The sequence below is a fragment of the Monodelphis domestica genome, chromosome 7, assembly GCF_027887165.1.
Source record: "Monodelphis domestica isolate mMonDom1 chromosome 7, mMonDom1.pri, whole genome shotgun sequence".
In the NCBI taxonomy this organism is placed as follows: domain Eukaryota; kingdom Metazoa; phylum Chordata; class Mammalia; order Didelphimorphia; family Didelphidae; genus Monodelphis; species Monodelphis domestica.
In genome coordinates, this window is record NC_077233.1 from 179,772,787 (window position 1) to 179,790,748 (window position 17,962).

At 38.5% G+C, this 17,962-nt stretch overlaps 2 protein-coding genes across 3 annotated transcripts in view; one reads left to right on the top strand and one right to left on the bottom strand.

Moving 5' to 3' along the window:
- Nucleotides 1-5,451: 5,451 nt before the first annotated feature.
- On the bottom strand, nucleotides 5,452-8,541 carry TMEM186 (transmembrane protein 186). The gene is made up of 2 exons (XM_007498675.2): nucleotides 8,423-8,541; nucleotides 5,452-6,511 (listed from the first exon to the last, which is right to left on the bottom strand). The coding sequence occupies exons 1-2, from the start codon at nucleotides 8,438-8,440 to the stop codon at nucleotides 5,885-5,887; spliced, it is 645 nt and encodes a 214-aa protein (XP_007498737.1). The 5' UTR covers nucleotides 8,441-8,541; the 3' UTR covers nucleotides 5,452-5,884.
- An 87-nt stretch (nucleotides 8,542-8,628) lies between these two features.
- The window catches only part of PMM2 (phosphomannomutase 2), a 31,392-nt gene continuing 22,058 nt past the window's right edge, over nucleotides 8,629-17,962 (top strand). The window contains exons 1-4 of one of the 2 annotated variants that reach the window (XM_007498676.3): nucleotides 8,644-8,767; nucleotides 14,358-14,402; nucleotides 16,504-16,615; nucleotides 17,516-17,592. In XM_007498676.3, coding sequence (XP_007498738.1) covers nucleotides 16,519-16,615; nucleotides 17,516-17,592 — 174 coding nt within the window. In that variant the 5' untranslated portion in view covers nucleotides 8,644-8,767; nucleotides 14,358-14,402; nucleotides 16,504-16,518. Of the gene's footprint in view, nucleotides 8,768-14,357; nucleotides 14,403-16,503; nucleotides 16,616-17,515; nucleotides 17,593-17,962 lie in introns of both variants that reach the window. The other variant, XM_001376810.5, reaches the window with a different exon arrangement.

A 17,962-nucleotide genomic window follows, 5' to 3' on the forward strand; every position in this document is an offset into this window, starting at 1 on the left:
CTCTTTTGTATTTTCCTTCTCTTTTCTCCCCGCTTAGTAACCTAATTAGATATGTGTCTTCTTGTCCTCTAAAACAAGTATGCAGTATTTCCTTAAAGATAATTTTTACTCTTAAATATGAATCCTCATCACCTGCACAATTTATAGCCCTAAATGAATCTCAGAGTGAACTCAGGCTGTTAATCAGTAAAATGATTATTTTATAAACAGAGTCTATATAAACACAGCCAGAGGTAGTAAAGCCTCCTGATTAATAACACAGGATGTTACAGTTGAATGGAATAGCATCAAAACAAGGCCATAAAAATTGGACTCTGGTTTTTATGCAGGGGAGTGAAAAGGGAGGCTTGTTAAAGGGTGCCATATTACTTTCAAGAAACAGACCTACAAGCTCAAATGTCATAAAAAACTAATTAAAAGCCCCTAACCCTAGTTACTTTTAAACTTTAGCAAACACAAACCAACGAACAATAATTAGCCTGCCAAATAAGTTATAGTCCATGAATGTTAAAGTTCTATCATATCCATTGGAATAATAGTAATAGCCAATGCAAAAAAAAAAAGTCTGGCCCTGCTCCTTGAAGGCAGTGTATACTATATTTTTTTAAGTACAAGGTAATTTTATTTTTTTTCCATTTGAATTAGTTTATTTAGTCAATTTAGAACATTATTCCTTGGTTACAATTATCACATTATTTCCCTCCCTCCCCTCCACCCACCCTTCCTGCAGCTGACACGCAGTTTCATTGGGTATTACATGTGTCCTTGATCAGAACCTATTTCCATGCTGTTGATGTTTGCAGTAGGATGTTCATTTAGAGTCTACATCCCCAACCATTATACTATTTTTCAATGATGGTACTTTAAGTTTGCAAGGCACTTTACAAATATTATCTCATTTAATCTTCACAACAATCCTGGGAATAAGTACTACTATTATCTCCATGTTATAAAGAAACTGAGGCAGATGGAGGTTAAATTGACTTGCCCAGGGTCACACAGCTAGTGAGGGCATATTTGAATTTAGCTATTCCTAACTCTAGGCCCAGAACACTGTGGCACATTTTTATTTGTGAATCCCAGGCACCTAGCACTGTCTTACATATCATCAAATGAATATTTGCTGAATTAACTAAAATTCAACAAATACCAATAAAGTCTATTACTGGATAAATTTAATCTTTAGCAGAGATGTACTATCAATACAATTCCCTTCATTTCTATACTTATTAAGAATATTCCAGGGGGCAGCTGGGTAGCTCAGTGGGTTGAAAGCCATGCCTAGAGATGGGAGGTCCTAGGTTCCAATCTGGCCTCAGATACTTTCCAGCTGTGTGACCCTGAGCAAGTCACTTGATCCCCATTGCCTAGTTCTTACCACTCTTCTGCCTTGAAACCAACACACAGTATTGATTCCAAGATGGAAGGTAAGGGTTTATTTTAAAAAAAAAAATAATAATAATATTCTATGTGCAGAGCATTATGCTAGGAGTTACAAAGTTCAAATAAGGCAGTAGCTACCCTTATGGAGCTAGTGAAGTGGGAGAGGTGAAGTCTGCAATCAATCAACAAGCATTTATTAAACACTAACCATATATCAGAATGTGCTAGGTGCTAAAAAAAAGTCAAAAAGGAAATAGTGCCTAACCTCTAATAACTATAAAACATTATAAGTGCATTAGAGGTGGAAAGCAAAATGCTATGAAAGCAAGGAGGAAGACCAACTCATTAGATCAAGAAGGTGCCTTCTAAGTAGCATTTGAGTTAGGATTTAAAAGATGTAAGGGAATTCAATAGACTAAGAAGAAAAAAGAGGATATTCCAGGCATGACAAGCAATGTAAGAATAAATGAGCACTTACTACATGCCAAACATTATGTTAAAAACTAAGACAAATGGAAAAAGTGAGACAGCCTTAGCTCTCAAAAAATTCACTGTACTTGGAGTAAGACAAGAAGAAACTGCCAGCTATAAGGCAGATAGAAAGGCTCACAAGTCCTAAGGATGTGGCAGTATAATAAATATTAGTGCAGATAGAGGGCCCATGGGTCCTTAGACTACATAAATTAAGTCATTTGACAATGCTGGGACCACAACATAGAGGCCAAGCATATAGTAAGATCTGAAGGACCTTAGTAAGCCACATCAAGGCAGATGGTAAGACCCAATAGTCCGCTATGTCACCAGGAGGGAATCATTGGATTCCCTTCTATCTCATGAGTTCTAGAACAGCCAGGGGCCAGAGGAGGGGCCAGGGATGGAAGGCAAGAAAGAAAAGGCCACCTCTTGTGGAGATGAGTCTTCTCTTACTCCAGCCATATTGGGGTATAGAGAACAATACAGTATAGCTGGAGCGTAAATAGGTTGGGAGAAGAGGGGAGTAATATAAGATAGGGCTGGAAAGGTAAGAAGATGTTATTTTCTTGAGGATCTTGAAAGGTAGGAAGAGGAATTTTAACTTTACTTAGTAGACAATAGAAAGCCATCAAAGATTCTGATACATAGGAAACACTTCAAATCAACAGCATTTAAGTACTGTGGAAACTTAATATTGAATTGGGATATTTTCTGAGAAATGTTCCTCCTTTGGCCCCCAAGAACAGTTTGATTTTAAAGCTGAGGCAAACAGTTTCTTCCTCCGGGCCATGAAACTGGATTGGATCCAACCAAGTTAAAGACATATCACTGGGCTGGCTTTTGTTACTGGAAAAATGGAAATTTGCTCCTTATTTATGTGTAATGAATTCATGATTAGGTAATGAAGGTGGCTAGGCAGCCAATGGAAAGCCTCTTGACATCCTTGGAACACTCCCCTTTCTGGAATGAAGGGGTTCTGGTCACTAATTTAATTTCCTGTGTGACTGTCCTTCAATCAGAGATGTCCTAGGGAGGAACTGAGTTGATGACATAAGAAGGAGTATATATTGGCTTGTGCAATAGGAAGTCAACCTTTTTTGGCCAGCCCAGCTAGATAATTCTGCCCAGCTTTAGTTTATCTGTCTCTTTCTGGATTGTGAGGGAGTCCATCAGCAAGTTAAAAATCTTAAGTAGCATATTAACAAATTAATATTTTTAACTTAAAATACAGCCTTTGGGGAATTTCACACATTACCAGTACCATTATGCACAAAAATGAAATAGTTCCAGTCTTCAAGGCACAGCATGACTGGAACCACCATCAAGATAGTGTCTGACTTAAGGCTCCCTAGGCAAACACTTCAGTGCCTAGGGAAAGGCTATGCACCAGGGCAAGAGGAGGTTCCAAACCTGTACTGGGCTGCCCCCTCTTCCAGAGCCAAACCAGGGCATAGGGTCAGGGACAGACTTGAACTGGCAACTTTGTTACCCACTACCCATTTCTGGGTCATAGATCTCTAGAGGGCTGAGGAGGGGAACTTGGCACAGGGGTGGTATTCCCCCCAGTAGGAAGGCCCTGGGCAGTGTACCAAGAAAGGAGGAAGTTCTGAACACAGCAACACCACTGAAGAGATCCAATGACATGATGTAGCACAGGCAGCCAGGTGGTATAACAGATAGAGCCGTGAACTTCGAGTCAGAAAGAGCAGAGTTCAAAACCAGTCTCAGACATTACTGTCTCAGTTTCCTCATCTGTAAAATGGAGATCTCACAAGGTTACTCTAATGATCAAATTAGATAATGTGTAATTTGTAAATACTAGGTTCTATTATGTAGATATAACAGATTATAATCAAATAAGTTTGCATGCACAAGGCCAAATTTTGGGCAGTATCATAGGAGCATAACTCTAGAGCTAAAAGGGATTGTATACATTATCTAATATGACTCCATGTTACAAAAGAGAAATTAGGATTCGAAAGTCAAGTATTATGACTTCCTCAGGGTCATGCACCTACTAAGTGTCCAAGGTCTTCCTGACTCTAGACCAATATGTTCTAGGCTACTATATTCATTGATAGTAGAATCTACTTAAAACACAGGTCCATACATAAAATTAGGTACACTAAGTCATATTCTAAAAATTATACATCCATATTGATATAATATGGGCACTTTTAATCCAAGTATTAATCCCATCCTCTGAAAGTAGTTATAAAGGGATCCATTCCATTGTCCAAAAGACAGCTGCTAACATGCCAAAGAGTTAATTTGCTTTTCCTTACTGTCTTATAGTCCATGTGTAAAGCTGGCTTAATGGCTTAAAAAGCAAGTCGTTTTATTATTTGGAAAAGAATTCTTCAGTCTGTTGATCACATCCTTTTTTTTCAGATTGATTTATGTAGGACTTATGAGTTAGGTAGGGGTCAGACAAGACCTCAGAGGGCTCATTGATAACAAATTGAGACAATTGCCAGAACTGGGTTACAGAAGCCACAATTCTGCTTTTTGTTTTGTTTGTTGCCAAGTCTGGTTGAGTTTAAGATTACCAACAATTTGCTTTTTTTTGCGCCCTCTGGTGGTAATGCCTGAATTCAATTTTAAACCTCAAAGAACAGTGGGGACTAACCTAGTTCACACAATTCCTTAGTTGGCAGAGTTTGAACTACAATCCAGATCTCCTGAGAGTATACATTTGTTCAAGGTACAATTGGTGTCAAGTCTCAGTATTAGGATCATAGATTTAGGTTTAGAATTGGAGTCACCTTAGAAACCATCACTTACAAACTCTTTATGGAAGAGGAAACTGAAGCTGAGTTTCCAAGGCCGTTATACCATGTCCCACAACTAAAAAAGTAACTTGGCATATCTTGATAGTTAATAATATCAACTTCATATTTAAAGGACTGCATAAATGCCTTTTCTGAAAAGAAGTGCTTCTTACTGAAATTATTCCTGGGATCCCTTATAGTTCTAAATCCTGTGGACCAAAGTTGCAATGTTTTCAAGTGAACATTAAGAGGTAACTGCTGAAACTTAAAGGTAAACTTGGGATCTTTCATTTACATTCATCAATATAAACGAACAAAAATGTGAGGAAATTTTTCCTTTGTCCTTATAATCTTTTTTTTCCAGGTCTCTCCCACATACTTCCTCTTTCCTGGAATATTTTATATTATTCTCTTGCCTCTCCTATCTTTTTGACATAAGGCAAATTTACCAATGAGTTAAAGTATCTTTGCATATCCCAGTTATACAAGTAACTGGAGTAACTGAAGATTACTTGAAAGGCTGCTTTCAGGTTTGATGGGATGGTACATCTCATGATTTGCTTGAAGTACTTGAAAAGATCCACTTTTTTTTTTTTAATTCCTTTGACCACGAATCAAGTTACTGTAGCTCTCTCCCATCCCCAAAACATAAGCATGGGGTAGACAACAACTGTTGAAGATCTTCATTAGAGCCACTTGGTGACCAGTGACAGTTTATCCTTCTTCCTACTAAGACATCAGCAGTATCACCCAGTGGGTGATGGTGCTCTGCTGAAGCTCTGTAAAAAATAGAAATACATCAAAAAATGACAACTCAAAATAATCAACCCCCAAAACTGCTTTTATTAGACTGCAACATTAACAGTGTATGACTGTTTAAAAGGTTAAAAAAAAAATCCAATTGTGATAGTATGCCCTTCTGATTTCAATCCTATTTCTGAGGAGAACACAAAGCTGTCTTTCTGAAAGGGATGAAACTTCCTTTTTCCAGAAAAAGTACACAAACGGAAAATCAATTCTCACTGCACCACTAAAAGCAGTTCCAAGGTTCCAGAGTACATTCCTTTTTCAGCTCTTGACTTTGAAAGACAAAGCGGCTAACACACAAAAGGTGCCTGTTGACTGCTACCAGACCCTCAGTTTCTTGACACTTAGCCTCCCTTTCTAGTTTAAGTCCTAGGAGATATGCTTTACCATTCAAAGCTTCTGTGAAAGCACATTTCTGTAAGATCCAGGAGTTTGTTTCCGCCAAACCATCAATGATGTCCTTGGAGATTCCCAAACACCTTCACAAAGCGTTTCCTATCCAGGATGCGTCCAAAACGAAGTGTTAAGTAGAAGGTCTGCTCACCATCGTACTGTTTTATCTTACAGAACACATCAAAGGGGTGTTCACTGGTATCAGATACAGGAATTATCTTGGCCACTGGGCAATATGTGTCCTGACGCCGGCCCCAGAAGGTCAGGTGTGCCACCCTCAACACAGTGCCAGCCTCATTTACATAAAGGATCCCAACAAGCCGACGAAAGAAATGGCTAATCAAATACAACATGGCTAGGGCAAAGCTAGCAACACCACTCATGAGAAAGAGGGAGTCCAGGGGAATGAGGCCCTGCATATAAAAGTAAAAGCCAGGTGGCAATATTACCACAGTAATTCCTGTCTGTAGAATTTTCAGCCGGGACAGTGACCCACAGAATTTGATGCCAGGGAACCGATAAATCATCTGGAATTTCTCAGCCTCTATGGTAGGTGGTTTATCAGGGGATATGGAGATAGGTCTGCCCACATGCAAACTGGAAACTTGCATCCTGCAAAACCAAGGACGAGGCTGCAACAAGGACACCCAACGAATTGGGAAACCAGTTCTGAAGATGGAAATCTAAAAAGGGAAAAGAAACTCTTTCACACATTCCAATATAAAGTAACAGATAGGGAAGTTGAGTCTTTACCCTCAAAAGTATAACATATAAACAAGCAAGATAAACAAAAATAAAGACAATGCAAATATCTCAGGCTCACAACCCAGATGTCATCCTCACTCTTACCTCCCACACCCAGTAAGTTGTCAAGCCCTGATTTTACCTTCCCAACATCTCTCATAATTTGCCCACTCTCCTCTGACAATGTCAACACTCTGCTGGTTCTCATCACATTCCACTGAGACTACTACAGTAGCCTGTTGATTGGCCTCCTTGCCTCAAGTCTCTCCAGTCCATCCTCCTCTCCTGTATCAAAGTGATCTTCCTAAATCACAGGTCTAACCTTATCACTTCATTATTGGCCTCTTCCTTCTCAGTGATCCAGTGATACTGGTTTCCATGCTGTTCCTCAAACAAAACATTATGAATTCTTTCTGTCCATGTCTGCCTCCTGACTTCAAGTCCCAGCTAAATCTCACCTTCTACAGGAAACATTTCCTAATCCTTCTTAATTCTAGAGCCTTCTCTGTTAACTATTTCCAATTTATCCTCTGTATAGCTTGTTTGAACATAGTTGCTTGAATTCTATCTCCTCTATTAGACTACCAACTCCCTGAAAACAGGGACTATTTTTTTTTTTGGTCATTCTCTGTATATCCAGTACACTGCACAGCTGCTGATATGAGTCATTTAATAAATGCTTGCTGAAGGGGTGGCTCGGTGGCACAGTGGATAATATGAAGTTGGGAGGTCCTGGATTCAAACCTGACCTCAGACACTTACTAGCTGTATGACTAGGCAAGTCACTTAACCCCAACTGCCGAGTCCTTGACCCTCTTCTGTGTTAAGAGTTAATATTAAGACATTAAAAAGGTACGTGGGGGTGGGAGGGTACTTGAATCAGGAAGTCTTCCCTTAGAAGATAACATCTGAAACAAGCCTTGAAAGAAGTTATGGAAAAAGAGGGAAAGGTGAGGAAAGAAGAACATTTCAGAGAGTTACATATTTTTCTGGAAATAGCAATAAGGCCAGTTTGGCTGTTGTGTAGAGCACATGAAGGACAACGTCAAAAAAAGATTGTAAAGTCTATTAGTAAAAGGAACTAAGATAGTTTAACCCGGGAGTAGGAAGGCTGAGCCGGTTTTGGGGTCACGGGAACAACTGCCTAAACAATGACTCTGGCTTTACCAAGAAGAGTGAGGGATGAGGTGAGGTGGGAATTCTGAAAGGGATAGAGGCAAACGATCAAGGGAAGAAACTTCTCGGGCCCATGAGGTGTAAGCCTGAGAATGGGGCAGCAGACCCCAGTGCCAAGATTCCCAGTCCGGGTTAAGGGAGGGGATGTCGAGGGTGGGGTGGGGAGGAGGGTGAGGGTTTGGGAGGGTGGAGTGGAGGACGGGGCGTGGTGCGATGTGTCCAGAAGCCTTTCCACACCCCCCTTAATCCAGGCACTTTCCCTCTTTTAATTATTTACTATTTATCCTGTAAGTAACTTGCTTTACATATATTTATTTGCATGTGATCTCTTCCGTTTTATTGGAAGCTCCTACAGAGCAAGGATTGTCTTTTACCTCTTTTTGCATCTTCAGGGCATAGTGCAATACCTTAGTACAAAGCACATAGTAGCTGCTTAATAAATGTTTGTTGAATTTACTGAATTGAATCGGCCTCACGACCCTATGACGTGATAACTGTCTAACTGTCTAAGGCCTGAAGGACCACAAAGCGCGGCCCACGACAGGAAAGGTACTTCCACCCTACTGCAGATTACGCAACTAAGTTCGGACTCCTAGCTAGGGGATCTAGTCAGCTGCCCTTCTCGGAAGACTCTACACCTCCCACCTCCCACATTCGGAACATCAGCCGCTCACCATGATACTGCCTCTCATTTCCGGAAGCGAACCCGTTCTGTCCCCCGGAACCACTTGGCGCCGTGGTGTACGTGTACCGATTCAAGGATGGGATGGGAACTTGTCGCGTTGCATCCTAGGAGTTGTAGTTCCGGAGATATCATAGGCTCTAGGATTCGGGGCTGCGACTAGGTGACCTCCTTAGTCTTTCACTTTCCCGGCATGCCCCGCAGCTCGTGAAGCAAATCCCGGAAGCTTCAAGTGCCAACGCGTATCTTTTGGTTTGTGAAAAGTGTCAGGATGGCAGCTCCCGGACCTGTTCTCTGCCTCTTCGATATCGACGGCACCCTCACCGCTCCGCGACAGGTAAACAGACCCTGAGCCCAACCCACACAGCCACCAGCATCACGGAGCCTCAGTTTCCCCAGGGTGTGTTGGGGGCGGGGCGGGGAGAGAGAAAGCAGAAATCCTGCAAGGCCTGGTCACTCAGAGGCTAGCCTCCCACAACTTCCGGAGACTATGAAGTCCTAGGACATAGAAACAGAAGTAGCCTTAAAGATCACCTGTGATCTGGACCAACCAATCTCTTCATTTTACAGTAGTAGAAACTGAGGCCCAAAGAGGATTTGCTCAAGATCCCACATTTAATAAGAAGGGTCAGGATTCGGAAGCTTTTAACTCCTGACTCTAAATCCAGGAGTGATCCCACAGGGCCATTGAACAGCTAAGCTTCCTTTGCCCTGTCTCCCCAAATAAAAATTTGTAACCTCCTTTTACTCCCCCCCCCCAAAAAAATGCCCTCAGACATGTACAGTTTGGGGAGAAGTCTGACCTTTGATAAACCCTCCAGCTTTGCCTGCTGGGGTTGTTTGGGTGTTAGGTCTGTGAGCAAGAGTTTCCAATGGAGGGATTTGGAGGATTAGAAGGAAGCACTATTCCTTTAAGCCCATTGGGTGCTTGAATTTCATTGAAGAGTCAAAACAATTTAGTTTGGCAAAACAGCAAATTATTAACTGCCTACTTGGGGTTACAGTAATAATAATAGCTTTTATATGCTGCTTTAAGGTTTGCCAAGTACTTTACATATGTTAGTTATCTCGTTTGAGTCTAGCAACTACCTGGTGAGGACTCCGCATGCTTCCAGAGATTTAAGTGATTGACCTAGAATGTCACATAGCTAAATGCCTATATAGGGATTTGAACTCAGGCCACCTAGCTTCATACAATAATGAGTCATAATCCCTAAAGGTAAAAGGGTAGACTTTTATTTTAATAGGACAAGATAAGATCATGCAGTTAAATGTGCTGTAAGGAAGAATGGTATAAGGGCAAAAGAGAAATCCAGACAAATTGGTTTTGGTTTTGGTTTTAATTGAGGAAGAGATCACTTTCAGCAAAGGGGATAAACAGCAGAGGTTTCAGACGACATAATATCAGAGTTCTCTTGAAGCTCTTCAAAAAATAGAGTATAAGTATGAAAGGAGTCTCTTCCAGGCATGGGGTCTGAACAGAAAGGATAAAACTCCTGAATAGAACCAAGCAAAATGCCTAATACTGTAAAGTGCAGTTTAGTATGATTCATTTCAGCAAGCACTGATTTATATATATATATATATATATATATATATATATATATATATACAATTGTCAACTTTGAAAAACAGAACCACTAAAGTAGTTAGAACAAGTCTTTAATCAAGTCAAGAAAGATACTGCCCTGATTGGCCCTACAGTCATGTGTGCAAGATACCACACTGAGACAAAGCTCTGGGAACAATGTCTCCAGGGAAAAAGCACCTCAAAAGGAGATTTTCCAATGAGCTGAAGAACTTGGAGTCTTAAATAACTTTGGGGTTAACTGTTTGGGGACAGGAAGGTTCTATTGGTTGGCTTTACTATAGTGACTAGGGAAGGAGGATTCCAGCCTGGAGCTGGACCACCTGGGAGAGGTCTCTGATACAATAGGAGAAACTTTCAAGACAAAAGTAGATTTAAAATTTGATTATATCTACTAATTCTATCTAAGCTGAGATCATTGAATACTTTAAGGTTTATTGTTCAGTCTGAGACAAGGTCAGTCTGGGACTTCCCTTAAGGCAAATCCCCAAGGGACAAAGGTAGACTTGGGGGTTCCATAAAACAAAGTTGTCACAATATATACTATTATATATGTATATAACATAGATGAAAATGCACAAAGACAATTGTCATTCTCAGTCACAGAGAGACTACCATGACTATATATTCAGTGCTTGAGACACAAAGACAAAAAAGAAAATGATTCCATCCCTCAAGGATCATGGATTTTATTTAGGGATTTTATTTGTTTACTAAGTAAATATAAACCTTATACAAAGCAATTTAGTGGGAGATGCAGGATGTGGAACACTAATAATTGGAGAAGCCAGAAAAGGTTTCTTGTGGGAAGTTACACTGAGTAGAAACTTGAAAGGAGCTAAGCTTCCAAGAGGCAGAAAGAGAAAGAAAACATTCTAATAACAAGGAGAGACAGTCTGTGCAGTAGCAATAAAGTTGGGAGATTAAATATTTTGTTCAGAGACTCAGATTGGTAAGTTTTTAAATGCTAGAGAGGTGGGTTTTTTTTTTGTCGTTGTTGTTTGCCTAAAAATAATAGCCTTGAGGCTTCTTGAATAGAGATGGTGTTGTAATCAGGCATGTTCTTTAGACATATCAGTTTGGTATCAGTGAGGAGGATATATTGGAGAGTAAATAGTGTGAATGCAGTAGAACCAACTAGGTTATTGCAATAGTTCTGATGACATATGATGAATGGTGTGGTATGGTGTGGTATCTTTAAGTGAAGAGAAGAGGAATGCAAGAGGCTTAAAGGTAGAAACAACAAGCATTGACAGTTGATTAGATATTGCAGGGGGGGCTCTTTGGAGAGAATTGAAAGCATGTCAGGCAAGGAAGAGTAAAAAAATTGGTAGAAGGCAGTGGGATCTCAATTTGGATTACGTAAGGTCATGAGATTGTAGTAGACTCAGTCACCAAGTTTGTAACTTCCATGTAGTACTTGAATAGGGAAGTGAATGACAGAAATAATTCAGGGTTGGGGTTTAGAAAGGATTTCACAGCAATAAAGCAAGAGATTAATGGATAGAGGACAGTGTAAAGTAACTGATTGGATCAGACTTTTGAAGGGGAAAAGAATGAGACCAGACAAGCATGATTCCCTGGGAGAACAGAAAGGAGAAAAATGGTTAGGGTTGCACTAAGAGTGAAGTATAGGTTTAGGAAGTGGTAAGCAATAGGGGAAGGAAGACTCATAAGTTGTGGTCAGATCGAACAATTTGAGAGTTATGGATTGTAAAAGTGGTTGATAATGAGATGAGGGGCATTTGAGAGCTCATCAGTATGTAAATTGAAGGCCCCAAATATAAGGGCAAAGGGTGGAGTGTATAAGACCAAGTCAAGTATTGAGCTCTTGAGCTCTCCTGACAGTTTGTAAGGAGTGAAAGGAGCAGTTATTTTTCTAAACTCCTCAGCTTTCATTGTAGCATGGAGGTGATACTGGGTACTCTGAGGCTTTGCTGGCTGAATATGAGCTCCTACCAGATACTTAAATAGTATATTCTTCTTTTGGCCCAAGTCAAAGACAAGTGATTAACTTTTTAGCCACAACAACCCTTGAAGACCACCTACTGAGATACAGAGGATTTCTTGAAGTCTTCATTGGTCAAGGAAGTACTAAATAAACCTTGGATCATTAAAGTATTGAAAATTGAAGGAAGGGCAATCAGGTAGTAGTTGGATTAGTAAACATTTACATATGATAGCATTATCCAGAGCTCCAAAATTTCCTGAAGAGATACTGTAAACTAGGTGCAACAATGGACAGGACATAAATCTGTTCTCTGAATCCTACAGCTGCCACTCATTTACTCTCCATTCAGGTTTCTAAGACTGGTGTTATTCACATTCCTTGGGTAAGGAAACTGAAGCACAGAGTGGCTGACTTCACCCAGGGTCATTCAGTTAATGTTATATCTGAAACAGAACCCTGGGGCTTGTGACCCGTAAAGTAGTTAATGAGAGCTTTCTGTTGCACTTACTACCATCTTAGACTAATGTGGGGAGGCCTAAAATGCAAAAGAAATGTAAGTTACAATCAATTCCCAGAAGTTAATGGCTCCTTGAATAGATTGCCTCCTTTGTACATTAAATATTTTCCTTGTGTATAAGAACAAGTCAATTTGGGGTGAGGGAAGGAGTGAGGGTTTGTGTGTTCAGTTGGTTAAAATGGAAAGAAAAGACTTTGCACCTTATTTCCAGTTATTTTAAAGTGGCTTCCTGGAGGATAATGTATGAGGGAACTGGGCAAATTGAGATTGAAGTAGGATATATCATTAAGAAAAATATTTCACTGTTGATGCTATGAATTTTTGAAGATTGGGTTTGGCTCTCCCCTGATTGTAACAATGAAAGTACTTAGCTCTTCCCTGACTGTGAAGATTAAATTGTAATCCCCTGTCTATTTGTTGATTTAATCCCCAAAATTGTAAGAACAGTACTTAAAGTTGAGGGGGAAGATCTGCCCATGTTAGATCTAATCACCAAAGGTGAAAATATTCCACTTAATCATGAAGTGAGAGGTCTGTGACCCACGTGTGCGGTAGTGGGCAACAAATTAGAATTGACTAACTTGACTGCCTTCTGGGCAGCTCTAGAGCAGAGGGTCAGCTGTGATTGGTAGCCATGGAATTAGGGGAAGTGACACAAGAAAGAGACAAGGGCCTGAAGGAGGTTGGTTGGTGGTGGTAGTGGTTGTCTTTCTGGGAGTTTGAAAGAGACACACTTGGAATGGAGCCTTTTAATTATAATTACTAGTAATAGAATGTCTTTTCCCCCTTACAACTACCCCATGAGTTAAGGAGAATTAACTGATAAATAACGTGAATTCCTTAAAGAAAGAGATTGCTCCATTTTTGTCTTAGTGTCCTTAGAAGAGGGGGTTTTGTAGGGATTTATTTCATTAACATGGGGGAACTCCCAGTAAAGATGTCTTCCACTAATGTAAATAGGAAATGACTTATAATAGGAAGTAAATAAATAGGAATTGATTTATAAGTCACTGACAGGTTAAGAGACTTGTCTACACATGGCCAAATGTTAGAAGTGGTGCTTGAACCCAGGTCTTCTGAGTCTTGAGACAGCTTTCTATTCACTGACATACTGTTTCTCCACCTGAAGCAGGTTGTTGTTGGGTTTTCTGTACTCTTTATGACCCCATTTGAGATTTTCTTGGTAAAGATATTAGAGTGGTTTGCTATTTACTTATACATAAGGAACTGAGGCAAACAGGGTGAAATGACTTGCTCAGAAAGATGGCCTGATTTCAGACTTAGTGCTCTATCCACTGCACCACCCACCTGCTCCTATCTGAAGCATAGCAGATGTTTAAATAAATGCTTCATGAGTGAAATGAATCCTTATTTTACAGATGAACAAACAAGTTCAGAAGTTGAGTGACTAAGTCAGTTAAAAGCTATTATTGAGTGCTAGAGCAAAAAAATCAAACCCAGGTCTTCTGATTCCAAGTTCAGCACTATTTCCACTTTACCAGGCTGACCTTTGACTTACAATTTACTAATCAAAATAGTTTTAAAATAATCTTTATATCCTCTTTGCTGACAAGTCAGAAAATGCAAGTGCTACAAATCTCTGTTTAATAAAATGATTCCTAAGCTCCATTTATGTTTTTTAACATTTTCACTGATATCTTTTGTTTTTATACTGCCCAGCAAGCCATTTCTCATAACAAAGAATAAAAGTGAAAGAGGGAAGAAAATCAGTTAATCCAAACCAATCAACACATCAATGGAATCTGACTGTACGAATTATTCCGTATCCATAACCTTCCATCTATTCCAAGAAGAGGGAGGGGTTAATTTTCTCAATTCTTTGTCAAATCATTTAACTTTCTTTACTTCAGTTTTCTCAGCTGTGATTTGAAGACATTAGAAAGAGGACTTCTAAGGTCGGTTCCAGTTGTAATGTTGTAATCCTTTCACTAATATTTTTAATGGTTGGGTTTTCTGTACTACCCAAAAAATCCATTTTCATTTTAAGCCTTTTGTGAATACCTATGAAATAAAAGGTTTTACTCTCTGTTCAGTTTCCTTGTCTATATAATGAGGGGATAGTTCAAATAATTTCTAAGATTCCCTTCCAGCAATATTCCATGACTCTGAACAGGGGGAAATTTTTTGAGAAAACTGGTTCTTTTGTCTCCACCAGATGGCCTCCTTTTCTGAGAAAGAGAAATTAGGACTTCAGCTGAAGCTGCTTCTCAAAATCTACTTATTTCCAGTTGCTTTTCATTGGTTGAGGAGCCAGTGTCCCTTGCCATAACAAGATCAGGAAATCTTTCTTGATCATAACATGATTATATGCAAATCATTCTCCCTTCAGACCTTATGTCTCCAGTCTCTTCCTTTGCCTGAATATAGGGTTTCCTTCCCATCTTCTAACATTGACCCATTATCCCTTCTGCCCCAAGATTCCCCATGCATATTTTATTTTTTCCAGTGATATAATTTTACTACTTCTGACATCCTATAACATAAGCAATGGTTCCTAATTTAGACCTGTCTCTAAGGATAAAGTTCCTGGCAAAATAAAGAATTGGTCATCAAAAGAGCACACATGTAGTATTCAGAGATCCAAGTTCTAATTCTGCCTCTGCTGTTGACTTGTTGTGTGACCTTAAGCAAATCACTTTACCTCCCTAGTTTTCTCCTTTATAAAATAAAGGTGTTGGGTCAACTGATCTCTAGGGTCTTATCCTGCTGTAATATGTGAAGAATATTATTGCAACACATCTTTTGTTAGTAGAAATATATTACATTACTTTCAATATAACATGATTATTAGAAAATTACAAAATTAGAAAATAACCTATATATATCGCAGCTATAGTCATATTATTAAGCAATTTTTGCTTAATTATTTTCTGAGCCTTTATCTTGTGGACATTTGTTCAGGAACTAGTTGGTTAGTGTTGTGCCCATATAATATATCAAAAACTGATACATGGGCTTATTAAAGCATTGTTTTACATTCATAGCAAGAATTCCTTGTAATCATCAGTAATATTTTACATATAGTGCTTTAAGTCTCACAAAAAATTTTCCTTACACCATCCTGTAAAATCATGCAAAGATCGCACAATTTAGAGGAGTTGGAGGTGGGATTCAAACTAAGGTCTCTTGACTCCAAGAACATGGAAGTAATTACTTATACAAAAACTCAAACAAAAATTTCTAGGATTTTAATTGTGGTTATGCATAGCTAGATATTGCTTTTAGTCTGGTCAATAGACTTGCCCTTGAAGAAGTATTCTTGGTGATTTAACTCATCGTTTTGCTGTGAAATTAAGATATGGTAAATTTTACATACATGAAACTTTCTTTAGAGAAGAAATCATGTTGAATTTCTGATATTTTCCAACTCAGAACAATCTTTTTTGTTTTTTTTTCCTTATCTGGCTAGAGCTATAAAAAAACTCCTTCAAGCATTCTTTTCCATACTCAGTTTATGTCATTTTGAATTTTGAGATACTTATACATAGTGCAGTTTGCATTTTTTAATTCCCAGATTTTATCTATTGTATTTGGATTTTATGCTTTTTAAATTTTTCAAAGTATTACATGTATGTTAAAAATATGATTGATAAAAGAAATATGATTGTTAAAACTATTCAGTGTATGTTAATGTGGGTCTAAGCAAATTTTTCCTTGTTGTGTTTTGCTTTGGCTTATGGTTTCAGCTATCCTGTTTGATCTGGTGATCAATAAGAAACACTGAAGTATTTACAAATGAAATTAAAATATTTGACTTGAGCCTGTCATACAGGGAGGAAGCCCTCTTGTTTTTCAGTTGTAAACTATTCTCCTTTATGGCACTGTTAGATCTCTTAATCTAATCTGCTACAACAAAGTTAATACTAATTGATCTGATTTTACTTATCCACAAGAAAGTCACATATGCCAAAAAAGACATAGTTATACAATTCTGTAATTTGAATTCTTTGCCCAAATTATGTTTAATTGGCTTGTCTTTTCCTTTTTAATATACAGAAAATCACCAAAGAAATGGATGCCTTTTTACAAAAATTGAGGCAGAAGTTAAAAATTGGAGTAGTAGGAGGCTCAGACTTTGAGAAGGTGCGGGAGCAGCTGGGAGATGATGGTAAAAAGCGATTACTGTCTTAGTAAAATATTAACTTCTTTTGAGAAAATTATGATGTTTAAAATATTGTCACATGCAACTCTAAGCCTGGACACCTCCCATATGGTGGATTTCCTATTTCCTTTTTACCCAACAGCTTTTTTATTTTAGAAATTACTGGAATTACTTACCAGCAGGTAAATAAATTTGGTTCTACAAATATTAGTCGACTCAGCTTAAAATAACATACTAGGCATAATTTGAATTATTGTTGACCTTAGCCACCTCAGAACTTGAGATCATTCTTTTGAGTATAGTCTTTTACTTTCCAGGTTATAGTTTAATATGCAAGTTTTGCTGTTTTGCTTTAAAGATTCTGAGAATCAGAGATTATATCTTGCCTGCATATGACTATTTTCCCCATCATTTGATCTTTCTTACCATGTTGTGATGCTTTAAATCTCTGAAATGACAAAATTAATGGGATAAATTTAGTCTCTTGAATTCCATTGTCTAGTCTTGATATTCTTCCCTTCTCCCTCTCTTATCCCTGACTAATTACAGAACAATAGTCCTGCCATCTTCTAGGACTTCCATAGGAGGGTGTGGTGTCCTGGTGCCACGTAATAGGGTAATACCTAGACTGTTAGAAGATGGGTCACTGAATCACAGAATTTTAAAGCTGCCAAGATCAGCAAGTCTGATCCTCTCATCTTACATATGAGGAAACAGATACAAAGCCGTATGAGCTGATTTTCCCAATTTTATACAGCTAATGGTAGAACCCCAACTCATTACCAAATCTCCTAATTCCTAAACTGATGTTCTTTTTTATCACATCACTTGTATTTTTTTAATCAGTCTTGAATAGAAACATATAAATAAGTTGCATTATGATTTGCTACTCATTTTTATTTTTAGTGCTTGAAAAATATGATTACGTCTTTCCAGAAAATGGTTTGGTAGCATACAAAGATGGCAAATTTCTGTGTAAGCAGGTAGGTCTGTTTCAGAGTCTCCAAACTTTTTTTGCACTATTATAGTAAGTTTCTAAAATAAAATCTGATATGATAGCCATGCTTTGGTAATAGGGTAGGAAACAAAAGGACTGACTTTATATAGCATATTCTAATGACTTTTTCGACATGATGTAGTCCTTAGCACAAGTAGATCTTTTAAAAAAACAGTTTTTGGGGAAAGAGGTAGTATATTGTGCTTAGATTCTAGAAGCAATTTGATAGTGGGTATTCCAACCTGCTTTCTCTTTTGATTTCACTGAGAGTTTAACTGAGTATTATCTAAGAAGAGGGAGAGTCTATAGATTTTATAGGAAGCATTTGCAAGCCCATGAATCCAGAATCCAGAATA